The following is a 23,477-nucleotide window of genomic DNA, read 5'->3' as shown; positions in this document are numbered from 1 at the left end:
TGGCGAATCGGCAGCCAAAAGGAAGATGATGTACATTATCAAGACTAGAAAATTAAATGTATCCTGTAATAATATAGGAAAATGTCCTCGTCCACTTGCGTGTAAAGTGAAGCTGTTATGAGTTATAATTTCAAAAACTGTTTAACATTTGTAACAATGAACTATCTGAAATAATATGTATGAAAACATCTTTAAATAGAAATAATTGAAACATGTCCTGGTATAACAGACTGTCTTTGATCAATTCGTGTATATTTTTCCAAACGTAACAATGGAAAGGAAACATTTGAATCAACGAGTTATGATCCACACAGGTTCAACGCAACTGCCAGTCCTAAGTCTGGAAAAAACGTGACAGTAAGATTTGTAAAATGATAAGTAGAAAAAGACATGTACAGTGAGTCACATAATTATTCGGACACACAGTAAATTTCTAACGTTTAAGAGCGGGAAGGGAGTGAAATCTGTGTACAACGTTGAAGTTGATTTTCATTTAAAAATGTCATGTTTAGCACAAAATTGGACGATAAAAAGTTAAAAAACGAACAGCAGCAACAATGTAACGAAGGACGAATCCCTACCGTTGCAAAAATAGTGCCACAAAATTATTCGGACACATAGTAAACGTTAACGTAAGTTTGCGATACAGTGACAATTTCGATTTACGGATTGATTGATACTCTGTTCATATATATTAACTCTGGTTTCCTGTAGGTTTCTATAGCAATTACAATCGCGTTTTGTTTAACAAAGTTGTGATATAAGAACATTTTCTATGTAGAAATGGGGCGAAGAGGAAAGGAAAGTTCATTTGAACAATGTCAGTTAGTGATATGGCACCACGCTAAGGGTAACACTTACCGTGCAATTGCCTCAATGTTGAAAATGAAAAAAGTACAGTTGCAGATATTATTAAGCGATTTAAAGATGAAGACAGGATCGAGTCCCACGGTCATACAGGGAGACTAAGAATTTTTTTCCCCCAGAGAAGAGACAGTAATCGTGAGGAAATTTTTAAAAAAAAACAAAGATGAGTGCTCCAATGGTGAGGTAGCTGAGGAGTGTGGAAAGCATAGTCATCCTGAAACTATACGAAGAGTGCTCAGAAGGGCAAACTATCATGGCCGTGTAGCCAGGAGAAAGCCAATTGTAAGTAAGCCAAACAGGACACAAAGACTGGTGTTCGCAAAGGAACACTTAGGAAAGGATCAGACATGGTGGAATCGGGTAATTTTCACTGACGAGAGTAAATTCAATATTTGTGAGTCAGATGGGAGGGTAACAGTGTGGCGTAAACCAAATGAGGAGCTCCGAGGGAAAAATTTGCAAGCAACAGTGAAGCACGGGGGTGGTCACGTAATGGTTTGGGGCTGCATGTTGGCCCAAGGCTTTGGTAAATTGGCTTTCATCGAACAGACAATGGACAGGTCCGTTGCCTTGACATTCTGAAGTCAAATCTAAAGACTAGTGCTGAAATGATGGGCATTCTCTGTAACTTTATGTTTTATCAAGATAATGACCCGAAGAACACTTCCCGCGTAGTACAAGAATGGTTATTGTACAACTGCCCAAAAGTGCTCCATCCTCCACCGCAGTCTCCAGACTTGAACGTCATTGAGCACCTCTGGTGTAAGTTGGAAAAAGAAGTGAAGAAAACACCTATAACCTCGAAGGCAGACCTCAAGAAGAGACTTCAACATGAATGGGCCAACATATCGCCAGTGTACACCAGAAAATTGGTAGAAAGTATGCCAAATCGTTTATCCGAGGTGTTAAAAATGAAAGGGATGCCTACCAGATACTGACATTTCTGTTCGTTGCTTTTCAAGCGTGTTTTCCTGTTTCTCCTTCCATGTGTCCGAATAATTTTGTTTAACCCACAAAAAATGTTTGTTTTGTTTAATGAAAATATTTTACTAATATATTATATTAAACATAATTGAAGATAATTAACAATGTGCTCATATTGTGTTTTGTTTGTTAAATAAATATTAAATATTTATCATCGTATTATATCACGACTACGTCAGTAAATATTCAGAAATCTTATCTGTCCGAATAATTATGTGACTGACCGTATATCAAGATTTTTTTTTATTTTTTATTTTTTTGCATGTGTAATTAAAGGAGGATTCACATTCTTAGTTCGTGACGGTTATTCTAATAAAATTTGTGAATGTTATTGACTGAATATCTGGTGAAGTTGTACGTACTCAGCTAAGTTCCAAATTCAATAATTGACATTTTTAATTGCTATTTTATCTACTATTAACTTAAGCTAAGTGGATGGCTAAGTGAATGTATATTGTCTCCACAATATACTTGAGGAGCATCCTTATAACATAGACAATTTCTTCACATTTTTATCTTTCATATTATTCCAATATAGTTTACATTTCCACAGATTCAATCAGCACACTGTTCCCAAACGAACTACACAGGATATTAAACATGGAGACATGATCTCCAAGAGTGAAATAAAGTTTGTATGAATTTTAATTGGAAGTTGGAATGATCATGCAGTAATTTTACCTGCATGATCATAATATGCACAGCAAATGTGCAGCAATAGCGTAACATTATTCAATCAATTGCTATGATTTATTTCTAATGTAAAAGTAAGATGCAGACTTGAAGCTGTTGTTTCAACATTATGTTTCGGATATTACTTCATTATCATTGTTCTTTCTTTTTCTAATAGAATATAGTCTTACCTTCAAAATAAACCTTCAGCTGAATATTTGCAATGACTTCTCTTGTGCACGCCATTTGCCTAATTTAATCTGTTGAGAATGTAACTATGGAATTGTTTAAAAATTGATTTTGTGTATTCGTCCGTAATAATATTTCATTGTGATTGACTGTGTCAACAATGATCAACATGGCTTGAAATTCTATAGATAGTAACGTACACGAGTATCCATTAATAGTAATTAAAATTGTAGGATCGTTAGAGTTGTGTTTAGTATTGTACTACAAGATATTTCAGTTGTATTAACTCGACTTTGATTAAACCTGTATTAAATTTCAGTGGTTGTTTTGACAGTGACTCATATCCAACCAGATAATCACACCACAGTCGATTTCCAGGAAGAAATACAGGCAGCATCCAAAATTCAGGAGCCACAGAATAAAACTTTTGCGTTGGAGGTGTGTATAAATATATACAATTATATTTTTACATAAACAAAACTGACAAAAACAACACTGAATTTGCTAAAGTGAAAAGGTTCACAACTATGCCTCACTAATTTGAGTATTGTTGAATTGCATTAATGCTTGATCAATATTGAGGCGAAAAATTCAGGCTTGACTAGAGACCGGGTTCGAGTCTTCGAAGAACCTGCATTTCTAGCTTAAATATCTACGTCGATCAATGATAGTTGAACTGCAGTTTGAAAAGAAAATCGGGATATATTTGAATAATTGATAAACATTTTTAGCCGAAATATGTATTTTTGCACGGTACCATGTGGTGTATTAAATGTGACTACCCCACAAAAAAATAGTTCCGCACTCTGCCTCCCCATTCATTTTTTTTCTGGCCCCAGTGCAGTTTGAGGTGGAAATTTTTGAATAAAGTGGGAAAATTTCATATTAATAGGCTTATCAATTTGAAGATTTTTTTATCAGGGGTAATAATTTACTTCTTCCTGGGGATGCTTTTCAAGAGGGAGGAAGTTTACAATGTGACACCGGCATGAATGTTTTTCATAGTGTTTGGTCTTTCTCTAATATACATTCACCTAAGCGGTGTGATATTATACAATGAATCAAATACACACAAATATGAGTTTCAAAGTGTGTTAATAGACATTCTAAAAATAGTTTTCTTTCAATTAAAAAGCTTACTAAATTATTAATTAATATGTTACATATTTTTTTCGTAACAACATATTGTATTAGTTTTTAATTTTATTTTTATTTTTACATTAGGTATAAAATAATTAAGTTCAACTTGTATTTTTCTTCCTTGCAGTGTGTTGCCAAATGTGCTTTCACCAAATTTGGAGTGGTAGGTATAGACTATGTTACGTTCCTAGTAACTTTCCTCACCCTTTACTCCTATAGCCGGGAGCATTGAGGCTCTAAGGGTCTACACTGAAACCTATATTCAGGGTAGGTGCAGAACAAATCCAACCAAAGTCGTGAAATTTTAATGAAATGTTTATTTACTGCTTGAGTACTTACAGCCAGTGGTTGGGTAACTCATTACTGGAACTTGGAGATCAATTGCTAATAGATAATTTCAAACTTACTAGAAAGGTCAAACTAGGGTGGCCCAAACCTAGGTTTTACAGAAGAGCGGCACACACCTATTCACTTCTTCCTAGATTAGACCGTTCCTATTTGGCCAGTCTAGGTTTTACAGAAGAGCGGCTTCCACCTATTCACTTCTTCCTAGACTGACACCAGAATAGACCTCCTTACGGACCAAACCAAGGTAACTTAATATACTATAAGGTAGCGCCATCCGAAAATTGCCGATCATGCACGAGCGCGTGACGTCTTATGGGAGGATCGGTTATGCTCGGTGCCCCTTCGGTTATGTTCGTTCGGGGCTTGGCCGAAGCAAACGGCCGCTATAATTTCTATGCAAGGTTCAGAGAGGGAAAGTGTTTTATTACTTTGAGGAGGGGGAATTATTAATTATCGAAACTTCGGGATGGTATTGAGGCATTCCTTTAATGATTAGTAACATGACTGATTGATTGAGTTGGTGTTTCAACAAGTCCACTTTATGCACAGAAAGGCTAATCGGGACTGGATCTACAGTTTAAAGTGGGATCCGAACTACTATGTCCCTCCACCGGGTATTGAACCCGGGATTCCTTGATTACAAGGTAACGACGCTACCATTGCGCCATCGGGGAGACACTAGTAGTAACATAATTGAAAACTCGCAAACGTATTGTGAAAATCCATACTTTTCAAACTTTCTGATCGATGTGTTACAAAGATAGTTGCGCATGTTCTCATTTACCATGTCTTCATTCTATAATCATAGTATACTATAATTTTAACATGCTAAAGAAGAATTGCATGAATGAAAGAGTTAAAAAAGAAATGATCGTTTCATAGATTTATTTTGTTTATTTGTTTCACTCCGCTTGTCTGCCACTTTGGGCTAATCGCGAAGACAAGATAGTAAAATGTCACGTAATTGCCTTATAACGACAGTAAAGGAAATTATACTTCTTGAATAAAATGTATATTCCGGTTTTATAACATTATGTACACGATATTGAGCATTGTATGAAATAAATACAATGCCCATTAATGAAGTTTTACTACATCGTTCAATTTAATATTTCACAAATATAATGTGGATGATTTTGTACCTTTCTACTCAGTGTAAACAATGGATGTCATACTCTCCTTTCGTGGAAAATTTTCTTTAAAACAGTAAGCTCTTTGTGGTGTAGTTGACGAACTATATACTTGTGCCACGAGCTCGGCATATAGAATAGTTTTTCCTTGTTATAGACGACTAAAATGTATTTGGAAATGTAATAGGAAAATCCAAGGCAAAGTCCAAAAATGAAATTTTACTATTTAACGATTCATACCCTTGTACAGTACTTCATTGTGATTTCTTGTAACTTATTTGCTATATTTTCATTTATGCTTCAGATATATAATATTATCTTAACCTGTTCTAAATGTCACATGTACAAGGGAGAAATATAATTATCAACATTATTACCCTAATGTCAGTGAACATCAAGTTAAATCTAATTAATGATTATCAATTAAATGGACAGAGTTAATAGAAAAACTATTCTCTGAAGAATTAATTATGTCCTTTGAATTCGTAATTTGGCCCAAGTTTAGATTGCAGGGTGATAATCTCTTCATTACACACTTTCCCCAAGATATTCGTGAGTTTTCTTGTTACATTGTCGGTTAGGTTATGTTGAAGATTTTGAACTTGTTTAGTTTTTTTGGTTAAAGCAAGTTGCAAGAGCTTGTTCGTAATCTTTAACTTATTAATTTCTTTATGTAAACGTGTGTTGTTCTTCTGTAAGCGATGAATAGTGTTTTCCAACAACGAAACATTGCTAGCAGTTTATGTACCTACGTCTATTTTTATTTTTTTCGGCGACATAGTATTTAGCTTATTTAAGGAACGTTTCCTTATTTCACACCTTTCGTAGCGTACATTTCCACAGTCTTTATCAGCACATCCTAAAAATGATTCATGTTTTGAAGAGGAAGGTTCAGGAGAATTTGCTACACCACATTCTCTATTATTTTGCACTGAAGTAATATGGTGTAATTTTAGTGATGGCACTGCAGTTGGCTTCAGTACTTTTTTTGTTGGCAAACACAGAAGTTCTGCTCTTAGATCTCGCACATAGTCTTCTTTACAAAAATGGGCACTGCACACTCTCGCATTTTTAATATTAATATTATGTTCTCCATCACAAGCACGAATCCACTGTTTACTTACACGATTATCAACTGGAAATCTATGATATTTTATATCACTTCCTTTAGTTTTTTGGTTATAATTCTCACAGCTTGTTACTGCACAATTAGGCATGATTATAGGTGGAATGAACAAAACAATCTCATTTCAAGAGAAATAATACAATAAAAATATATCGAATGCGACAAAATCAATAACCTGCTTTTTCCGATTTTTGCGACGTGTTAGTAGCTAAATGTGCCCCGCACCAAACTTACTGCACATAGCAACGAGCACCGTCAAACCCGATCCTCCCAGATGACGTAATGCATACGTACTTCACATAGCAACGAGCACCCCCTGGGACCAAACTGCTTCGTATTTATACCCAAAGTTCCAGCCTCGAACACCTGTCTTTAGGTAATTTCTTATTACAATACTCCAAATTAGAACGGAAGAATATTTGAAAAATACATAGTTTGGCAATTAATAATTTACAAAGAAAGTTTACATATTCATTTGAGTTAACAATTATTTCTTTAACGCTGATAAAATCTTACATTTTGAAAATATACAAATTTAAATGTTCCGCCATTATTTAATTACAGTTAGGTTAGTTCATCAAACATTGATAATCTTTGATTGGCAAATCTATATTTACATCATAATAAATGCCCGTTGTCTTAAGCGAGCTGACTTCATTAGATTGTTACAGAAAGATGAATACATTATGTCAACAACGCATATTTGCGTCACAACCCGAGCCATACAACATGTAGTATCATGGACATTAACAAGGACTCGAGGTAACACTATATAGATTTTTCTTTTAACATAGAATCTCAAAGTTACAAAATAAGTAACAACTAGGATGCAAAAAATAGATCTTTTTGATAAGAGCCTATTACAGCTTACTTTTTTATATTCTCAACATAGCCGTATTTATACGATTTATCTATTAATTGTTTATAATGTATTACATATTTGTTGTTACATCGGAATATAGCAACATAGAAAATTTTCACCCCCTCTTTAAAATTCTAATTAGTTTGAATGCACAATTATTTTGTTTCCTATTCTAGAGAACATATTGAGCAATGTCATTTTACTATCCACGCGTTTGTGAAATTCACTAAGATTTTCATTTTTAATAAATTCTTTGCACACACAATTCTTTCATTTTGTCTTGGTTAAATTATTGCCTGTTCGATACATAATTGTAATTTTCTTGAATGCATTTCTATTGTTACTTAGATGTTTCCTTAACACTCCACATCAATTTTCAGTTTCAGCCCAATAAAACAGGCTTACCTGATAGCAAAGAATTGCTAGAATTTATGGTGGAAAAGTACGACAAGCATGTCAATTGGATTCCTGTAGTGAAGAATGTTACAGAATTCTGCCTTGATCAAATGAATGTAAAAGTGAAGAAAGAAGGTGTGTATGTGCTGTATCCTGTATATGTTTATTCATTTTATATGCTCACACTTAACATTTACGAGATGTAATACTCAATAAATAATTTCTCCAATATACGCGTACATAATATATTATGCTCCACTTCCATTGACACAAATTTTTGACATGAAGGAAACTTCAGGCTGAGAAAATGTTTCATTACAATCGTCTCCTTCTGAAATTGTCTAGAGAAAAGAGAATTTCCCTAATTTTCTAAAAGTTTTCACTATTTTTTTTTTTTAGATTTTTTTTCAGCGTCACCATTTCTGGCATCATCGCTAAGTTAATGATTTATCTTTATACAATTTATAGACATGTTTTAGTTTTGAACAAGTTAAACCACCAAATCTTATACTATAATATTATTTTGAAGAAGGTAAGAAATTTTGAAAATATATTAGCAAAATATTTTATTGCGAAATTTCTGCGAGGTTATATTTGTAGGATATTTATTTCGAAAGTAGGAAACCACGAAGCCGATTGATATTCAATACTTATCTTCGTAAAAGACAGAGACAAATTATTTCAGGTATTGAATATCCCATTAGCTATACTGCAATCTTTCAGTCCACTATATAATCTTTGTATTTCTAGAAGTTTTAGAGTAATCACAGGTTCAACTGTTGACACAAATAGACAAACTTACAGACCAATCACGAATATTTTGTTGAAGATATTTTGTTAGTAACTACAAATGGCCTAAATTGTGAATGTGTGGGGCTCTATTTCCGCATCCTGTAATATGTCTTCACGGTCTATTTGCAATATGTCGCAGAGAGTAGCTTCACCTTTACCTTTTACTAAGATCCACACTACAGGGTAAGTCAAAAGTCCCTTAATACCCTCTATAAAATGTAAAGGAGTTATGCTAGGTACCCTGATATAGGCATGCAGCATCTCATGTGAAATAGCTTTTTAAAACTTTTTCAATACAGTCTGTATCACTTCTGTAGGTGCCCTAATTTCAGAAATATTGTAATTTAAATTAACAAGATGTTAAAAATGGTCAAAATCGCACATTTTGTACTCCTATAATTTCGGAAATACAAAAGATATGTATCTGCCACTTTGTATAAGTTGCTACATCAGGTGACCCTTTCAGTATGCCAAATTTCAAATGAATCAAAAATTTAAGATTGATGACCTTGATGATTTGACATAGAATGACTCGAAGTAAATTGTTATTGCCCAGTTTTGACAGCCAATCCCCGCCACTGCACACACTATATGGCTGTGTGTGTGTTTGTAATAGAAGTAGAGCAGGCCACCCAAACTATGGCAATAGTACTGAGAAAACTTATAATTTTATTTTGAGGCATTAACTTTGCAGAGGAACCCCTACAATGCATTACGCTGTGAAGGAGAAGAAAATACGGTCTATATGACATGCGTATATGGGTTTGACGCACTAATCGGTTTAACCAACAGATTCTTAGTAGCTTCAGCTTCAAAACATTTCATCCTTGCTTGGTACAGTGGGATCCATGAGTATTACCGTGCAAATTGTCCACCACCATGTTCATGCACTTTATATGACCCAATAAGAACTTCAAGAATTAAAAGAAAACTCAAAACAAGCTGTTCACAACTTCTGCATCAGCATACATAAAAATCCATTGTTTAAAAACACACAGAATATAAGAGAAAACTTAATGAAAATAGTCATGGACAATTTGCACGATAATATTCATGGATCCCACTGTACGAAACACAGTTATTTGGGTACACGCGTTTCAATGGTATCCGTATGAAAGCAAAGGTCCAGATTTTGGATCAAATCACTTTCCTTGAGCAGAACTACCACAATTAAACTTGTAATAATCATTTGTTTTTCTTTACTTCTGTTTCAGAGTTTACAGAATGGGAACATTGCTTCCTTGCCAGGGCTTTGTATAAATGTCTCACAGAAGAAATTAGAATGGTAAGTGATGTCTACTTTTGCTATTAGGGCGATTCCATTGTGACGGGTGTGATATTCAGAAAATTTAGTCATTATTTAATTATTTTCTTAGCACCCTCAAATATGCAACTCTATCAATTCATGTAATTTCATTTTCCTTCATGAAAGTTATTAAATTTCAGAACATTCCTCCTCCATCACAATTTTCAGCCACAGACAATACATTTTTTGTAATTGTGACGGGTGTGTCACTTCTGAGACTTGACTTCCTTAGTCTTTCAGAAAACTCTGTGAAATATATGGGTTTACTGAAACAATATTATTTTATTTTCACAAAGAAAACTACTCGAAATTTAGATGCTTTTAGTTTTTTTTAAAAATATTACTACATACCTTTTCATAAACATTGTTTGCCTGTGACGGGTATGACAAATTTTGTGACGGATGTAACATCATGCACATTATTTACTTTGTAGGATTATGAAACAATAAAAATGATCATAAACAGATTCTTCAAACTAATGTTTGTTTCAGATATAAAGTAGGATACTTCAGAGCTTAAGGTATAGAAACAATAAATGACACAATTAGAACGAAATTAGAAATAATTAATTTTTCTTGTGGTATAATGCTAAGTATGCCATAATGAAACTAAATTCAGTGGAAACACCACACATAAAATCCCACTTCTACTACAAAAAGTAATAGGTTTGAAACAAAACGTTATTTAGAAGCAATAAAACTAATATTTGCATTAATAATTCCAAATTCTGCATAGTTTCCCCATTAATTTCATACGTAATAAATGATACTTTCAATAAAAATAAATTAACCTTGTTTGTCCACTTTCAAATGGAATGGCTTATTACACTGGGGAACAAAAAAAAGATTTTATTTTGCGGCATAAAGTTTAATAACAGTTTCAGCACACAAAACAGCTGTTATTGCCAATTGTATGATTGGTTCAGGTGAATTGACTCCAGTTATCAAAATAAACACACCATGGAAAATGTAGGAGGTAAAATTACTCTACGCTTTTCTCGGTAATATCAAAATTTGATAATGGGCTGAAATTCCCACAATAAACTTATTTATTTATTTGCAAATTGTTGCTAGGCAACTTATGAAGCATTGCTAGGCAATATATCGGACACTCAACAAACCTTAAGGAAGAATACCAAAACATAAGAATGGTTTTAGAAAAAAATTGAATATGGTGAACATAAGTGGCTCGTGTGTGTGGATTTGAAGATGGTGATTTTTTTTTACTAGGACAGCAAAGTGGGTACACAAAGTATCCCTGTTTCCTATGTTTGTGGGATAGTCGTGCTAGAGAAAAGCATTGGACGATAAAAGTTTGGCCTCCAAGGGAAAATATTAGTGGGAAAAGCTAATATCATTCATGAACCGCTGATAGATAGGGACAAAATCATCCTTCCGCCACTGCATATTAAACTTGGGTTGATAAAACAGTTTGTTAAGGCCTTAGATACAAGTGGTGATTGTTTCAAATATATATGACACACTTTTCCAGGACTAAGTATTGAAAAATTGAAGGCAGGAATCTGACGGACCACCACAAATTCGTACACTTATAAATGATGCCAATTTAACAACTTACATGTCTTACATCGAATCTGAGGCCTGACTGAGCTTTGTGTTTGTCGTCAAAAACTTTTTGGGGAATCACAGAGCAGAAAAGTACCCCGATATAGTTGGAAATATGTTGAAAAATTTTGAGAAATTGGGAGCTAATATGAGTGTGAAGATACATTTTCTACATAGCCACATTGACAGATTCCCTGAGAACGTTGGTGATTTTAGTGAAGAACGGGGAGAAAGGTTGCATCAGGATATAAGGATAATGGAAGAAAGGTACCAGTGACGGTGGGATCGCCACGTGATGGCCGACTACTGTTGGAGCTTACAGAAGGATTGTCCTAAAAAGCAATACAGCAGGAAATCGTATAGAAAACGTTTCACATAGTTTGTTACTTCATTGTGTACATATTTTCTTAATTATTTTGATCATAGGCCTATATAAATCTATTTTTATAATAATGATTGTAATCACAAAAAGAAATATTAAATTGTTGTTGGAAGTTCATTTATATGTATGTCTTATGTTTCCGCCATTTTGGTTTAGTTGCATTTATTTCATAAATTAGAGCCAATTCAGGAAATATATCATTATATCATTATTCAGCAGCATGAAATTGCCCTAAATTAGCTCTGAAACACTGTGCCGCAATTTCACTGTTCCCCAGTGTTATTAATATAGGAATTCCATTTCTTTCTTTGTAACTTCATAACATCTGTAAGATACATTATATCTGTGTTGCGGAAACTACCTCCTTCTAAAGAAATTATACATACCTTCACAATCAGTATAATTTATCACTAAATTGGATTCGTAATTCTCAGAATTCAAAACACGCGATGACTTGAAGTGCGTTTACATAATGTAGAAATTTAATGTATGCAAAAATTAGTTCCAATAAATAATTATCAGAGTTCCCTTCTGGATTTAATATGGTGAATTTGTTTAATTTTCACATCTGAATATGCTAAAATTTAATTTACGATTATAAGAATTTAATTTATTTAGAACTATCCGGGTGAAAAAAAATATATCGTATTTTTTACAGTGGAGGCAGCCTTCGTTTGCTTGTATGAACAGCATTGCCTTCGAATATCAAGATACCTAAATTTATACATTAAAACACTACTTAAAAATAATTTTAATGACATATTTGACTAAATTTTCAACAAATATAAATTTACTCAGGTTAACAGTTCGGTTCAGTAAATCAATTGTCTTCTAATTATGCTAACGACACGATATAAATGAATGATTAGGGACTTTGATTTTTCGAAATACTATTGTTTCTCAAAAATACTATATTTCAAGGAAGTTTTGGGTGTGTTCAACGATCAGCCTAATCAAATGTTGCATACATATTAAATCACCATATAACCAAAATTGGACGAAATATGCAATGTCTATATATTTGTTAAACCTAATTTTGCGCTTGGGGAGTGGAAAATTTCACGTTTCAATGTTCTTGACTGCTCATTTGAGTTCCAATTCTTGCCCAAACATTAAAATTGTGGTTGTGCTTCTGGCTGTAAAAGAATATACTTTTTTTAAATGCGTAAATATTATTAAAAGTCTTCCTTGGAGTTGATTGTCCTCCTGGAAAAAAGTTTGTCACCTCAAGATTCGCCCATGGAAATAACCTATGCCACCAAATTACCTTACTTACTCTACCCTTATTTCTCAATTCAATTCACACCGATATTTATGCACTTATCCCATATTCCGTTACCACCACCCTTACCTCGACCAAATTCTCATTTCGTCATTTGCAAAACGCTTGCCGCCAATGTGAAGGTTGAGAGGATCACTTAATGTGACAAATATTTCTCACCGTTAACAGGAAGCATCTATTTATATTTAAGAGTACAGCTGTACTATGACAATATTTGTCATGGCTGTGACATTTGTAAAGTGAATTAAGGCCGATTGTGCCGAAACTGCCCATAGATGGCATTTGAGTGCTGAATTTACCTTGAACCGAACATTAGTATAAAGATTTGACAATAGATGGCCTCAAGGTACTTTATGTGAAAATTAACACGAATGTTTGTATAAGTGTTATAAATAAGATTGTATTGTGTATACTACAAAAAATAATATTTAAATTAGATTTTGAACATTTAAAATATATCGCATTAGTAACGTACGTTGTGGTATTGCAACAAAAGAGAAACTTTCGTCAACACCGGAAGACTGCACAATAAAAGTGAACTGGTTCGAGGAACGGGTCATCGCACCCGTTACCTGTGCATAAGCGGTGGATTGGAAAGAGCAGGAATCGGAATCGAGGGAACTGTTCAGGGACTCGGTCCAGGAGAGAGGAAAGAATCTTGGTGGATGTAAAAAGGAATTGGACGAAGCATCAATGGAAATCGAAGATAATGGGAAGTGTAAAGCAAAGGCATTATTCATCATGTATTTGTTCCAGTTGGTGAAACTGTAATTGACTGTTACTATCGTGTCCGACCTTAGTATCCTGAACAGAACAGTTGGTTTCTGCTCTACGATAATGCATGGGAGCGAGCAGTGGTTGTTTATTTAGGTTCTAGTCCAAAAACAAGTGATTGTGTTGAATCGTCTTCTCTACTCCTAAGATTCATCCCCTGTGATTATTTCCTGTTCCCGAAAGTGAAACTGCTGTTGAAATTACGCACTTTTGATGAACACCTCCAACAGGTTGTGACGTCCAATCTCCAAGTCATACCACATGAAGTTTTGCAGATGTTGTTTCAATAGTTGGCCAACTTTGTGTAATAAACAGACAATGACCAAAAAATGTGTTTGCCTTTTATTTAATAACGACTGCCTCATTACTTAATTGTCGAACTGTGTAGGTAACTGATTAGTATAACCTCATTTTTTTAGTTAAATATTTCACTATCACATGGCAAAATAATAAACTCATTTACTTTTCTTTTTCACTTTTGCAGAATTGTCCACTAATTTTTACACACATGTGGGGTAAGCATATTGAATCATACATATTGAAGGATATATTTCATAACTATACATATAAACTATTGCAAGTCGTATTTTAAGAGTACCAGAAGTATTTAATGTTAAAAGAGTTACATTATTTATAAAATAAAATGCTCTTGCCTCTTTGAACACATTCACATTTTAATTATGTTCTTCATGATTCTTAAAATACGATTTTTGAATTTACTTATACAGTGCGTCCATTTCGATCTGCAGCCGAGAGATCGGGAGAAACGTGGCGGGCGGCGCTGACGGAGATGCCGACATTTGAGCCCTGTAATGCCCGCTTATTTTTGTGGACATCTTGCAAAACGAGCACTAACCTGTGTTATAACACGCAAAAGTTCTTCTGTAATTCTTCCAAGTTCCACCCTTATATACACAAATAAATACGCTTTAGAAATTATATTAAGAGCCACAGATAATACTCTGTAAAACATTTTAATCATAGTTTTGACCAGTAACGTCCTGCTTAAGTTTATATCCTTGAAAGAGTTTTGTGTCGATGGGGATCGTTTGGAGGTTTCGAATGTGCAACACTGTATCAAGATTACGCTGCAGACGAACCGTTAAAAGCTAATGGTGTTCGTGAGCTTCCTTGCAATCCGAAATCTCCTAGCTCAAGTTTTTTGTTCCTTCGCGACTACAGAGCTGTGAATATAGTGGCAGGCAGATGTAAACCAAGAGCGTGTTAATTTCGTACTGTGCGTAAGAGTGTTATTCTTGGTTACTTGCCGTTACTTGTTTGTGTTATTGCAGTGTGTATGTGTGTTGTGTCAGTCAGACGATTGGAATGCCAGCCGCAAGGTTCACGTTAGAACAAAGAATTTTTATGTATGACACTTACGTGAAAACAGACTCGTGTCGAGACGTGTGTAGGAAATTTGTACAGAAATTCCCAGGCGTGTAGGTGGACATCACTTTGAACAACTCTTATAACACAGGTTAGTGGTAGTTTTGCAATATTTATATAAATGTCTGCATATGTCCATAAAAATATGCGGGCATTACAGGCCGCAAATGTCGGCACCTCCGTCAGCGCCGCCCGCCACGTTTCTCCCGATCTCTCGGCTGCAGATCGAAATGGACGCACGGTAGTTACACCATAGGCGAATAAATAGAAATCTCCCAAGATAGTATGAAGCTAATATGGCATTTAAAAGTTTTAGATTTTGTATTTTATAACAACTCTGGGATGATAATAAAAAAAGATAATTGTACATGCTTCTTCTCTGCATTGCCTCCCCGATGGCATAGTGGTAACGTCGTTGCCTTGTAATTAAGAGTTCGCAGGTTTGATACCTAGGGGAGGCACATAGTGGTTCTGATCTCACTTTGAACTGTAGGTCCAATCCCTATTTGCCTATCTGTACAAAAATGTACTTCAAACTTAAAACACGTTCTCTTCTTATACCGATCAATATTTTGAAAGAAAAAAAGACGTATTGTCTTTATGTTTAGTGTTCATAATATATTAATATTATCACTTGTGGTATTATTTTAATCAAATAGCTAATTCTAAGAATTAACATATGAAATCTTTACACTTTAATAAAGTGTATCGTTGAAGAGCAGGACGACTTTGGTTTTAATTCTTCACATAATTTCCCCAAAGACAATCGTGTATATTATATTTTTTTATATTGTCTCATATTGCAGAAAATGATACGTGCAACCCATGGCTTAAAGGTAAAGTATAATCACTTATAAATTACGTTCTAAATAAAAGTTTTACCATTGCATATTGCTAGATCACACTTTTAATATTATATATTGATTTGTAAACATGTGTCACAACAATAACATATATTTTCATCAGACATTTGACATATAATAGTTATTTTATGTAGATTATATTATTTTTTTCATTAATCTCCAATTTCCTCAAACTTGAAAAAACTGTGGACGGTGATAGGTGAAGTGTTTGCTCCTAACCTGAAAAAGAAATTCAAAATTTTGCTATGAACAGAAATATGTGAATCTATTTATTAAAAATTCAGTGTTCTTTTACGTAGGTGAGAAAATTATGCTGTAAAACACTGACTCATGCTAGAAATCAGTCAGATATCAATATCTGTGAGCGTTTGTGGGTGTATTCCTCATGGATACTTAAAATAGTTTTGAATTATTTTGGGGATATTTAAAAGTTGCATCTAATATGTAAAATTGTTTATAACTCTTAATTCCTCAAAATTCTAGAGTGACTTGGCAAGCAATTCACAATTGGAAAATACGAATAAAACACAGCGGTAAGTGAACATTATAATTAACATTTTTTTAATTGATGTAATTTTACTTTTTCAGGTGATACGATTCTAAAATCCAACAGGCCTGATTAAGATTGAATCAACTTTACGAACTATAAAATATTATGGGTATAGACAACAATGTCTGACGAGAATTAACTCAACATGTATGTTAATAAATAATTTGATTTATCTACATGTTTTGATTCATGAATTCGACTTCCTAGCAATAGTTTTTTATATTCCAGGTTATTTTCCAAATTTGATATGAAACATTAAATATGGAGAACTGTATGCTTTTAGATCATGTAAAATAAAGGAATTGCTATTTAGATACCTTATCCTTTAACTTTATTTTTTAAAACTTCCACATGAAAGTCATTGGTTTTATGATTACAAAAATTGTAACTGAAAGAATTATTAATCTGTTTTATGTAATCTTAATTTGTTGTAAATAGACAACCTCTGTGATGGAGTGGTTGGCACAGTGTACTACAGCGCCAGAAGTCCCGGGTTCAAATACCAGCTGGACATGGATGTTCTTTGTGAGTGTGATATCCTCACTGACCCTTATCGCCGCGATTAACCGAAATTAACATATCAAATTAGTTTCTTCAAAATATTTTCTTGTGCTCTTTAATTTTGAACACCCTATATTTAATTTAACATCCTTATCCATACAAAGGAGGAAAATATATCCTACGTAATTAAATAAACCTTTATTTGTACAATATGTAAATGTATAGTATCACAGTTTTGAATGTTTTGAACTGTATACTTCATTGCCATTTTTAGTTTACTCTTGTGTTTCATTTCTATAGAAATTTTCAAATATATTGTACGTCCCAATTAAATTTTATTTATAACTGGTAACATCTATCTTTCTTATTGCATTTTGAAATATACATAACTCCCCTTACATGACCCCTCTCCCCTGGGATGAAAAATATATAATTTTATAAGGTTAAGTATGTCATGCGACTGTTATCTGTTAGTTTTCAGATGTGGGTTATTTAACTTTCGCAGTAAATAGAAAAGGCCAAAGAAACGGACTGAATCTAGAATCAAGTTACTCACCAGCAATTTTTTATGTTTTCTATTTTACCCTGAAGGTTCAACGGTCTATTTAATCATTACTTTTGTAAAATGTTAAAAAAAAACTCGGAGAATTTTTTTATTGATTTTCATCGTCGAAATTCATAAATACATGATCTACATGAAACCAGTGCCGTATTCTATAACGCACGAAAATAGTTTTCTTGATCATTCAAAGCTACCGTAACAAAAATCAATTGAACATACATAACAGAAACTAATGAAAATACCTATTTGACATGGACAACGACATAATACAAATTTTCACATCTATACTTTATTGAAGAGAAATTGTACAGGGAAATAGGACAAAACTAGTTTATTTATTATTAGTCACTCACGACTGGATCAAGGTGTGGGGCGTTACCCCCACACCCCCTATACGCTTTCATGGCGTGGTGCTAAGCACAGGCGAGCACTTTTTTAACTTTTTTTAGTCAACAATTAGAATGCAAATTGGAACAAGAATGTGGTATTCAGAAACATTCTCCATAAAATAGACTTTCGTTTCCAAGGAATGAAGAGTACGCTTTTGATTTGAAGTCAATACGCCAGTAACCATTGTCGATATATGATGTGTTGATAACAGAGAACGACGGACGGCAGCTCGGACCTAGAATGACACTAAAGGCAGCGGATGAGCGAGCTGAGCCAAAGATGATCGATCATCTTGACGCCTCTTCGTCTCTGAGCAGTTTCGTTGAAATAACTTGTTTCTATGTGTCTGTGCATCTGGAATTATAGGTCATCTTTGATGTGCGACGTCTCATAATCATCAATTACCCGGAGGTCTAAGAGGACGTGCTCTGGCCAATCCAGTAATCCAGGTACTCTCACAGCATGAGATTTTGTTGTTATTTCTCGGGCATGTACGTGGCGGGGATTTTCAGCTCCAGCAGCAAAAATGTGTGCGGACATCTGACGGCGGTGTCCAGTACCGTGCTCGTCAAGGTCCACCGAGGGTTCAACTCCTGCCATCACTGCATCGTGGAAGTCCATGAACGGGAGCGTCACGTTGGTGGACATTGGGCTCTATAAAGAAACTGTACTTGAACCTCCTCTTAATCACTGATGTCAGTTTGACTTTTCCCTCGCGAAAGTTAACCTCCAAGCATGGGCCATGTAGCTCGTCTCACGCAACCTCAGCCTTCGAATTCCAGTTGACCTCCGGCTTCACACGTGCTCAACCTCTGAGTTCCATTTGGGAATCGGCCGAACAAGTCCTCAGCCTCTGAACTCTATTTAGGAATCTGCCTAACACATCCTAAGTCCCTGAACTCCACTTAGGTATCGGCCGAACACATCCTCAGCTTCTGAACGCCATTTAGGCATCAGCATTACACGTCGTCAGCCTTTGAACTTCATTTAGGTATCGGCCGAAGACGTCATCAGTCTCTGAACTCCACTTAGTCTAACAGGTCCTCAGCCCCAACTCCACTTAGGTATCGACCGAACACGTCCTAAGCCTCTGAACTCCATTTAGGCATCCGCCGAACACGTCCTCAGCCTCTGAACTCTATTTAGAAATCGGCCTAACACGTCATCATCTTCTGAACTACACTTAGGTATCGGCCAAACACGTCCTGAGCCTCTGAACTTCATTTGGGCATCTACCTCACACGGTCTTAGCCTCTGAAGTTCATGTGAAACTTGGTCTCACACAACCTCAACCTTCGAGTTCAAGCTTAACCTTCGGACTCACACGTCATCAACCTCCGATCTACATTTGGACTCCGGCCTCACGCAGCCTCAGCTTTCGAATTCCAGGTCGATCTCCGACATATCCAATACATGTATATATATATATATATCTGATGATATCTAATCCTATCTAGTAGGTATACATTGGATATCCATATGTCTGTTCATGGGACATCAGTACAATGTTTTCACCTGAACAGAACGTCATATGGTTTTTATTTGATTCAGATATGATGTGGATAAGAAAAGTATATATTCTGGAGTAGAACTGGTCCTAATGCGGACATTATCTAAACACCCTTTGTAATTACCAGTATATTTTCAATTCATATTTATGGAAGTGATTATGCTCTAGCTCTCAGATCCATCTGAAGTAGAGTATGAACCGATTTCAAACTTATTCAATTACGTAAAAACACTACAACATCCTCTATGCAAACAGAGAGACAAAAATGACAACTTTCTGCTGGTTTATTTCGTCACTCACTGGACCAAACAATGCGCCTATGAACAAAGTTATCTTCGAGCGATGTTTTTGGAACTTGTGATTTAAGACACTTTGTGTCACGATGATTGAAGCAAAGGGAAATGTGTTTTAATACATTTCTAACTCATTGTAAAATGTCATGTATTATTTTGATAAAAACCCCGAAACTTCGGATTATGATAGTGAGAAAAATTTAATCTTCTCTTCCCTAAAATTAGTATACTCACGGAATTGCCTCTTTAATTGATATCTGGAACATTCTATAGAGAATATTCAAAATGCAAGTAAGCTTTTAAAAATATGCCAAAGGACGAGTGTTGTTCCCAAAAGTTGTTGTGGCCTCACAAACGTAATTCCTCCCAACTTCCCTTAAAAATAGGAAGAAGAATCCAAACTATTTGGAAGATAAAAAAGCAAGCCGAATTATTTTTTTAAAAATTACATTTAGGGAAAAGGAAACTTTGACATTATGCAGTATATTTTCCATTTTCTAAAAACAATTTTAGTACACTTACATGTTTACCGTGCCCCAGTCGCGTATCCAGAATTTCCGCTGGGATTGGTTGTATTTCTTCCATTGTTGTTGTCTCCGTTTCCGCGATTTCTGTTATTATTCTTTTCTCTCCTTCTCTTCTGGCACTGCTCTGAAAAAGCATATTCATTTGAGAGCCTATGACTAGAACTAAAATGAAGTATACTACAATGATCGAAATAATAATGTTTATTAATTCTTATTTCGATGGGCATACCCATTTCTAATAAGACTATATAAGACTGTACTATTTAAAGAATTGGAGTTTGGTGTAAGTTTAAATGTGATACCCATTTTCTGACCAGCTACGAAAAAAGTGAGTGTAAACAACTACACGTGACTTCTGAGACATCCTAATGGTTGTTCCAATGGCAGCTTGCAGGATTCATGCGCGTAGTGTATATTGAAGTTGTGGGGCCTTAGACAGTGCTTTTCACGGTCGAGTTGTCCGTGGATCGACGGCTAGCGCGGCGGGCAGTGAGAGCGCGTCTGCCGGCATTTAGACCCACAGCTGTACGCTGACGTTGGCAGTGGACGCGACAGTGATTCAGTGTACAGATAGCTGCTGTCCAAGTTTCACATGTTTGTGAAGTGTTAAGGTGTTAACAATTTATTTAGATTGTCTTATTTTAGTTTACGTATTACTAGTGCTTTTCTGCAGTCTAGGGGTGCCCATGGGTGGGTTTGCGGACGCAGGTTGCCTCCACACAACGTTTGGGAGGAATTTTTTCATTTGCTCTTTTTTGTGAAGGAAATTTGACTGAATAAAATTTTCAATATTGGACAGAAGTTGAACAAAGTTAAGTAAGTAGAAGGGAGGAGGGGGGAGTGGGTAGTGCTCAGCACAGGCGCAACCACAAATTTTTGTCTGGGGGGCAAGTACCAGGATAAACATACCAATAATTTCTTGTGGGGAGATTATTAATTTTGGGGGGACAGCATAAAACTCTTGATCATCAATGTTAAGTCTTAAATTATCACGGTAATTCTACTGGGGGAGATGAGCATTGAATTGTAGGGGGGAACTCTCGAGAAAGGGGGGTCATTTCCAGATATTGGATATCAATGTCAAGTCTTAGATTGGCACAGAATTTTTGTAGAAAGGAGGGATCGAACTTTAAAGTTTGGGAGGTGCAAGATTTAGCGCTTTGGTATACATAATTCGTATGCTGATCATTATTTAAACTGTCAGTTTTCTATACCATTTGAAAGTCGTATGGATTGATTGGATTTGGTGTTTTAAGTCTAGTTTATGCACAGTAAGGCTAATCGGGACTGGACCTACAGTTTAAAGTGAGATCCGAACCACTATGTGCCTCCACCGGGTTGAAATTCCTATGGTATCAAGTGGATTTTACTCTGGATTATTAGCTAAGCAGGGTGGCGGCGGGTGTCATAACCATCCATCCGCTTTTGTTCTTTCACTCCTAAAACAAACATGGGATACATGAAAAAGTACATGTATAGTACATATATAAATACATATATAGCGTATAAAGTTGCGTCCTTTGTTAACGACCATTTCCATGTGTCTAAATCTTTTTCTATATGAAAGGTCACAGCATGATGAACTCATCTCCTTTCCCTCAACTTCTTAAAGAGGGGGAAAATCGGTAATATTCATTATGCCTTTAATGTGATTAATGAATAAGTGTGATATGACTCTCTTCATTTAGTAACACTTACTTTTATTATTCCACAATAATAGTTGTTCTTTTCTTTCTCTGCTCAATTATGCAGGAAAATTTACTTTTGCAAAATTGACAACTATTAATTTAAGTTACTATATTTGTGATCAATTAATATGTACAGTCACATGGACATTGTTAAAGACTGTTCACTTTCAATCAGGATTTTACAGTGCAAAAGTGTTTGTAACTCGAAATGTTTGCATTGTGTCAAACACTGTTTATAAGGTACAAAATAGGATCTCACAACTATGTTTATTATAAATTAAAACTAGTCATATGTATTAATTTTCAACATTGCAAGAGTTCTTAGTGATTTGTAACAATTATATCTGTGATATTCCACACCATTTCAACAATGTGGATACTGCTGAATCTCATTTTTGTATAGTAGGTGCTGGCCTTAGCATCAAGAGTATATGTCACGTATGATTGTGTAAATGATGTTACTTTTACATAGCTGACATGTGATATGTGAATGTTACACATATGTGTGTACACTGAAGCTAATATTTTGTGCCTTCTTCTTCAGTGAGGCATGTTTTTTGGTGAATGATTGTGTTCATTGGTTTTTATATTGCTCATAAGATTTGGTTAAAGTTTCGTGACACAAAGGTGGCAATTTACAAGTCATTTTGCCACAGAAAAGAGAATGAAAGTTTGCGGTGGGTAATATAATCCAAATGACTGCTCTTCTCTTTCCACAGACAACAAATTACACATTATTTCATGATCATGCCTTTACATGGACTAATCACAATAGGAAGAAATACAAAAAGGGGTTAAATGGTAAACAAGTTGTTTTTACATTTTTCTAGAGACTTAGAAATTGTACTAAAGAGCTCATGGAACGAGTTGAAATATTTGTCAGCATTAAATAGTATACTTGTTTGTTTTTTTGTCTTGAAATTTAGCCATATTTGTGTGTGTGTATGTGAATGAACTAGGAACGAGGTTTTTCCTTAAGTTGCTTTTATAATTCTCTATTCTTTTATTTTACTATGCTCTTTGTTTCATTTTACTGTGTTCTTTGATTTTTATATTTCTTCTATCTTTTAAATTGGTATTATTTTTTATATTATTATCTAGCATTTGCTTTTCTCTTAGGTAAAAATAAGTTGTGTAACATTTTAGAAAGTTTAATCTCATTGATTACTAAATATGCAATGTGTAAAAGTACCCTTTCCTATTTCAAAAACCTGATGGATGTTGAAATAAAGTTAATATATTTTGTCATCAGTGCATTTGTTGGTTTGTGTTAGCATAAGCCCCAATAATAGTAACAATTTCAAATATAGTGTGCTTTTGCTTTTGTCCCTTTTTTCAACACGGTATTTGTTGATTTGTAATCTGGAATTACAACTTGTCATGAAGTATTT

The 23,477-nt window shown here is 34.8% G+C and overlaps 2 protein-coding genes across 4 annotated transcripts in view; one reads left to right on the top strand and one right to left on the bottom strand.

The window, feature by feature from the left end:
* Positions 1-16,736, top strand: part of LOC145995336 (uncharacterized) — a 49,620-nt gene extending 32,884 nt beyond the window's left edge. Inside the window, exons 5-11 of one of the 3 annotated variants that reach the window (XM_083131945.1) lie at positions 3,047-3,150; positions 3,980-4,015; positions 7,699-7,849; positions 9,721-9,791; positions 14,301-14,331; positions 16,009-16,038; positions 16,654-16,736. In XM_083131945.1, coding sequence (XP_082988071.1) covers positions 3,047-3,150; positions 3,980-4,015; positions 7,699-7,849; positions 9,721-9,791; positions 14,301-14,331; positions 16,009-16,038; positions 16,654-16,688 — 458 coding nt within the window. In that variant the 3' untranslated portion in view covers positions 16,689-16,736. Of the gene's footprint in view, positions 1-3,031; positions 3,151-3,979; positions 4,016-7,698; positions 7,850-9,720; positions 9,792-14,300; positions 14,332-16,008; positions 16,039-16,653 lie in introns of all 3 variants that reach the window. The other 2 variants (XM_083131944.1, XM_083131946.1) reach the window with 2 other exon arrangements.
* Positions 16,087-23,477, bottom strand: part of LOC145995335 (uncharacterized) — a 72,270-nt gene continuing 64,879 nt past the window's right edge. Inside the window, exons 10-11 of the mRNA XM_083131943.1 lie at positions 20,394-20,522; positions 16,087-16,284 (exon numbers count right to left, since the gene is read on the bottom strand). Of these exons, the coding sequence (XP_082988069.1) occupies positions 20,398-20,522 (125 nt within the window). The 3' untranslated portion in view covers positions 16,087-16,284; positions 20,394-20,397. The remainder of the gene's footprint in view (positions 16,285-20,393; positions 20,523-23,477) is intronic.

Source organism: Lepisma saccharinum, chromosome 11 (genome assembly GCF_977018435.1).
Source record: "Lepisma saccharinum chromosome 11, izLepSacc3.1, whole genome shotgun sequence".
NCBI lineage: Eukaryota > Metazoa > Arthropoda > Insecta > Zygentoma > Lepismatidae > Lepisma > Lepisma saccharinum.
Note: the sequence above shows the minus strand (reverse complement) of the source record. Positions and strands in the feature narration are given on the sequence as shown.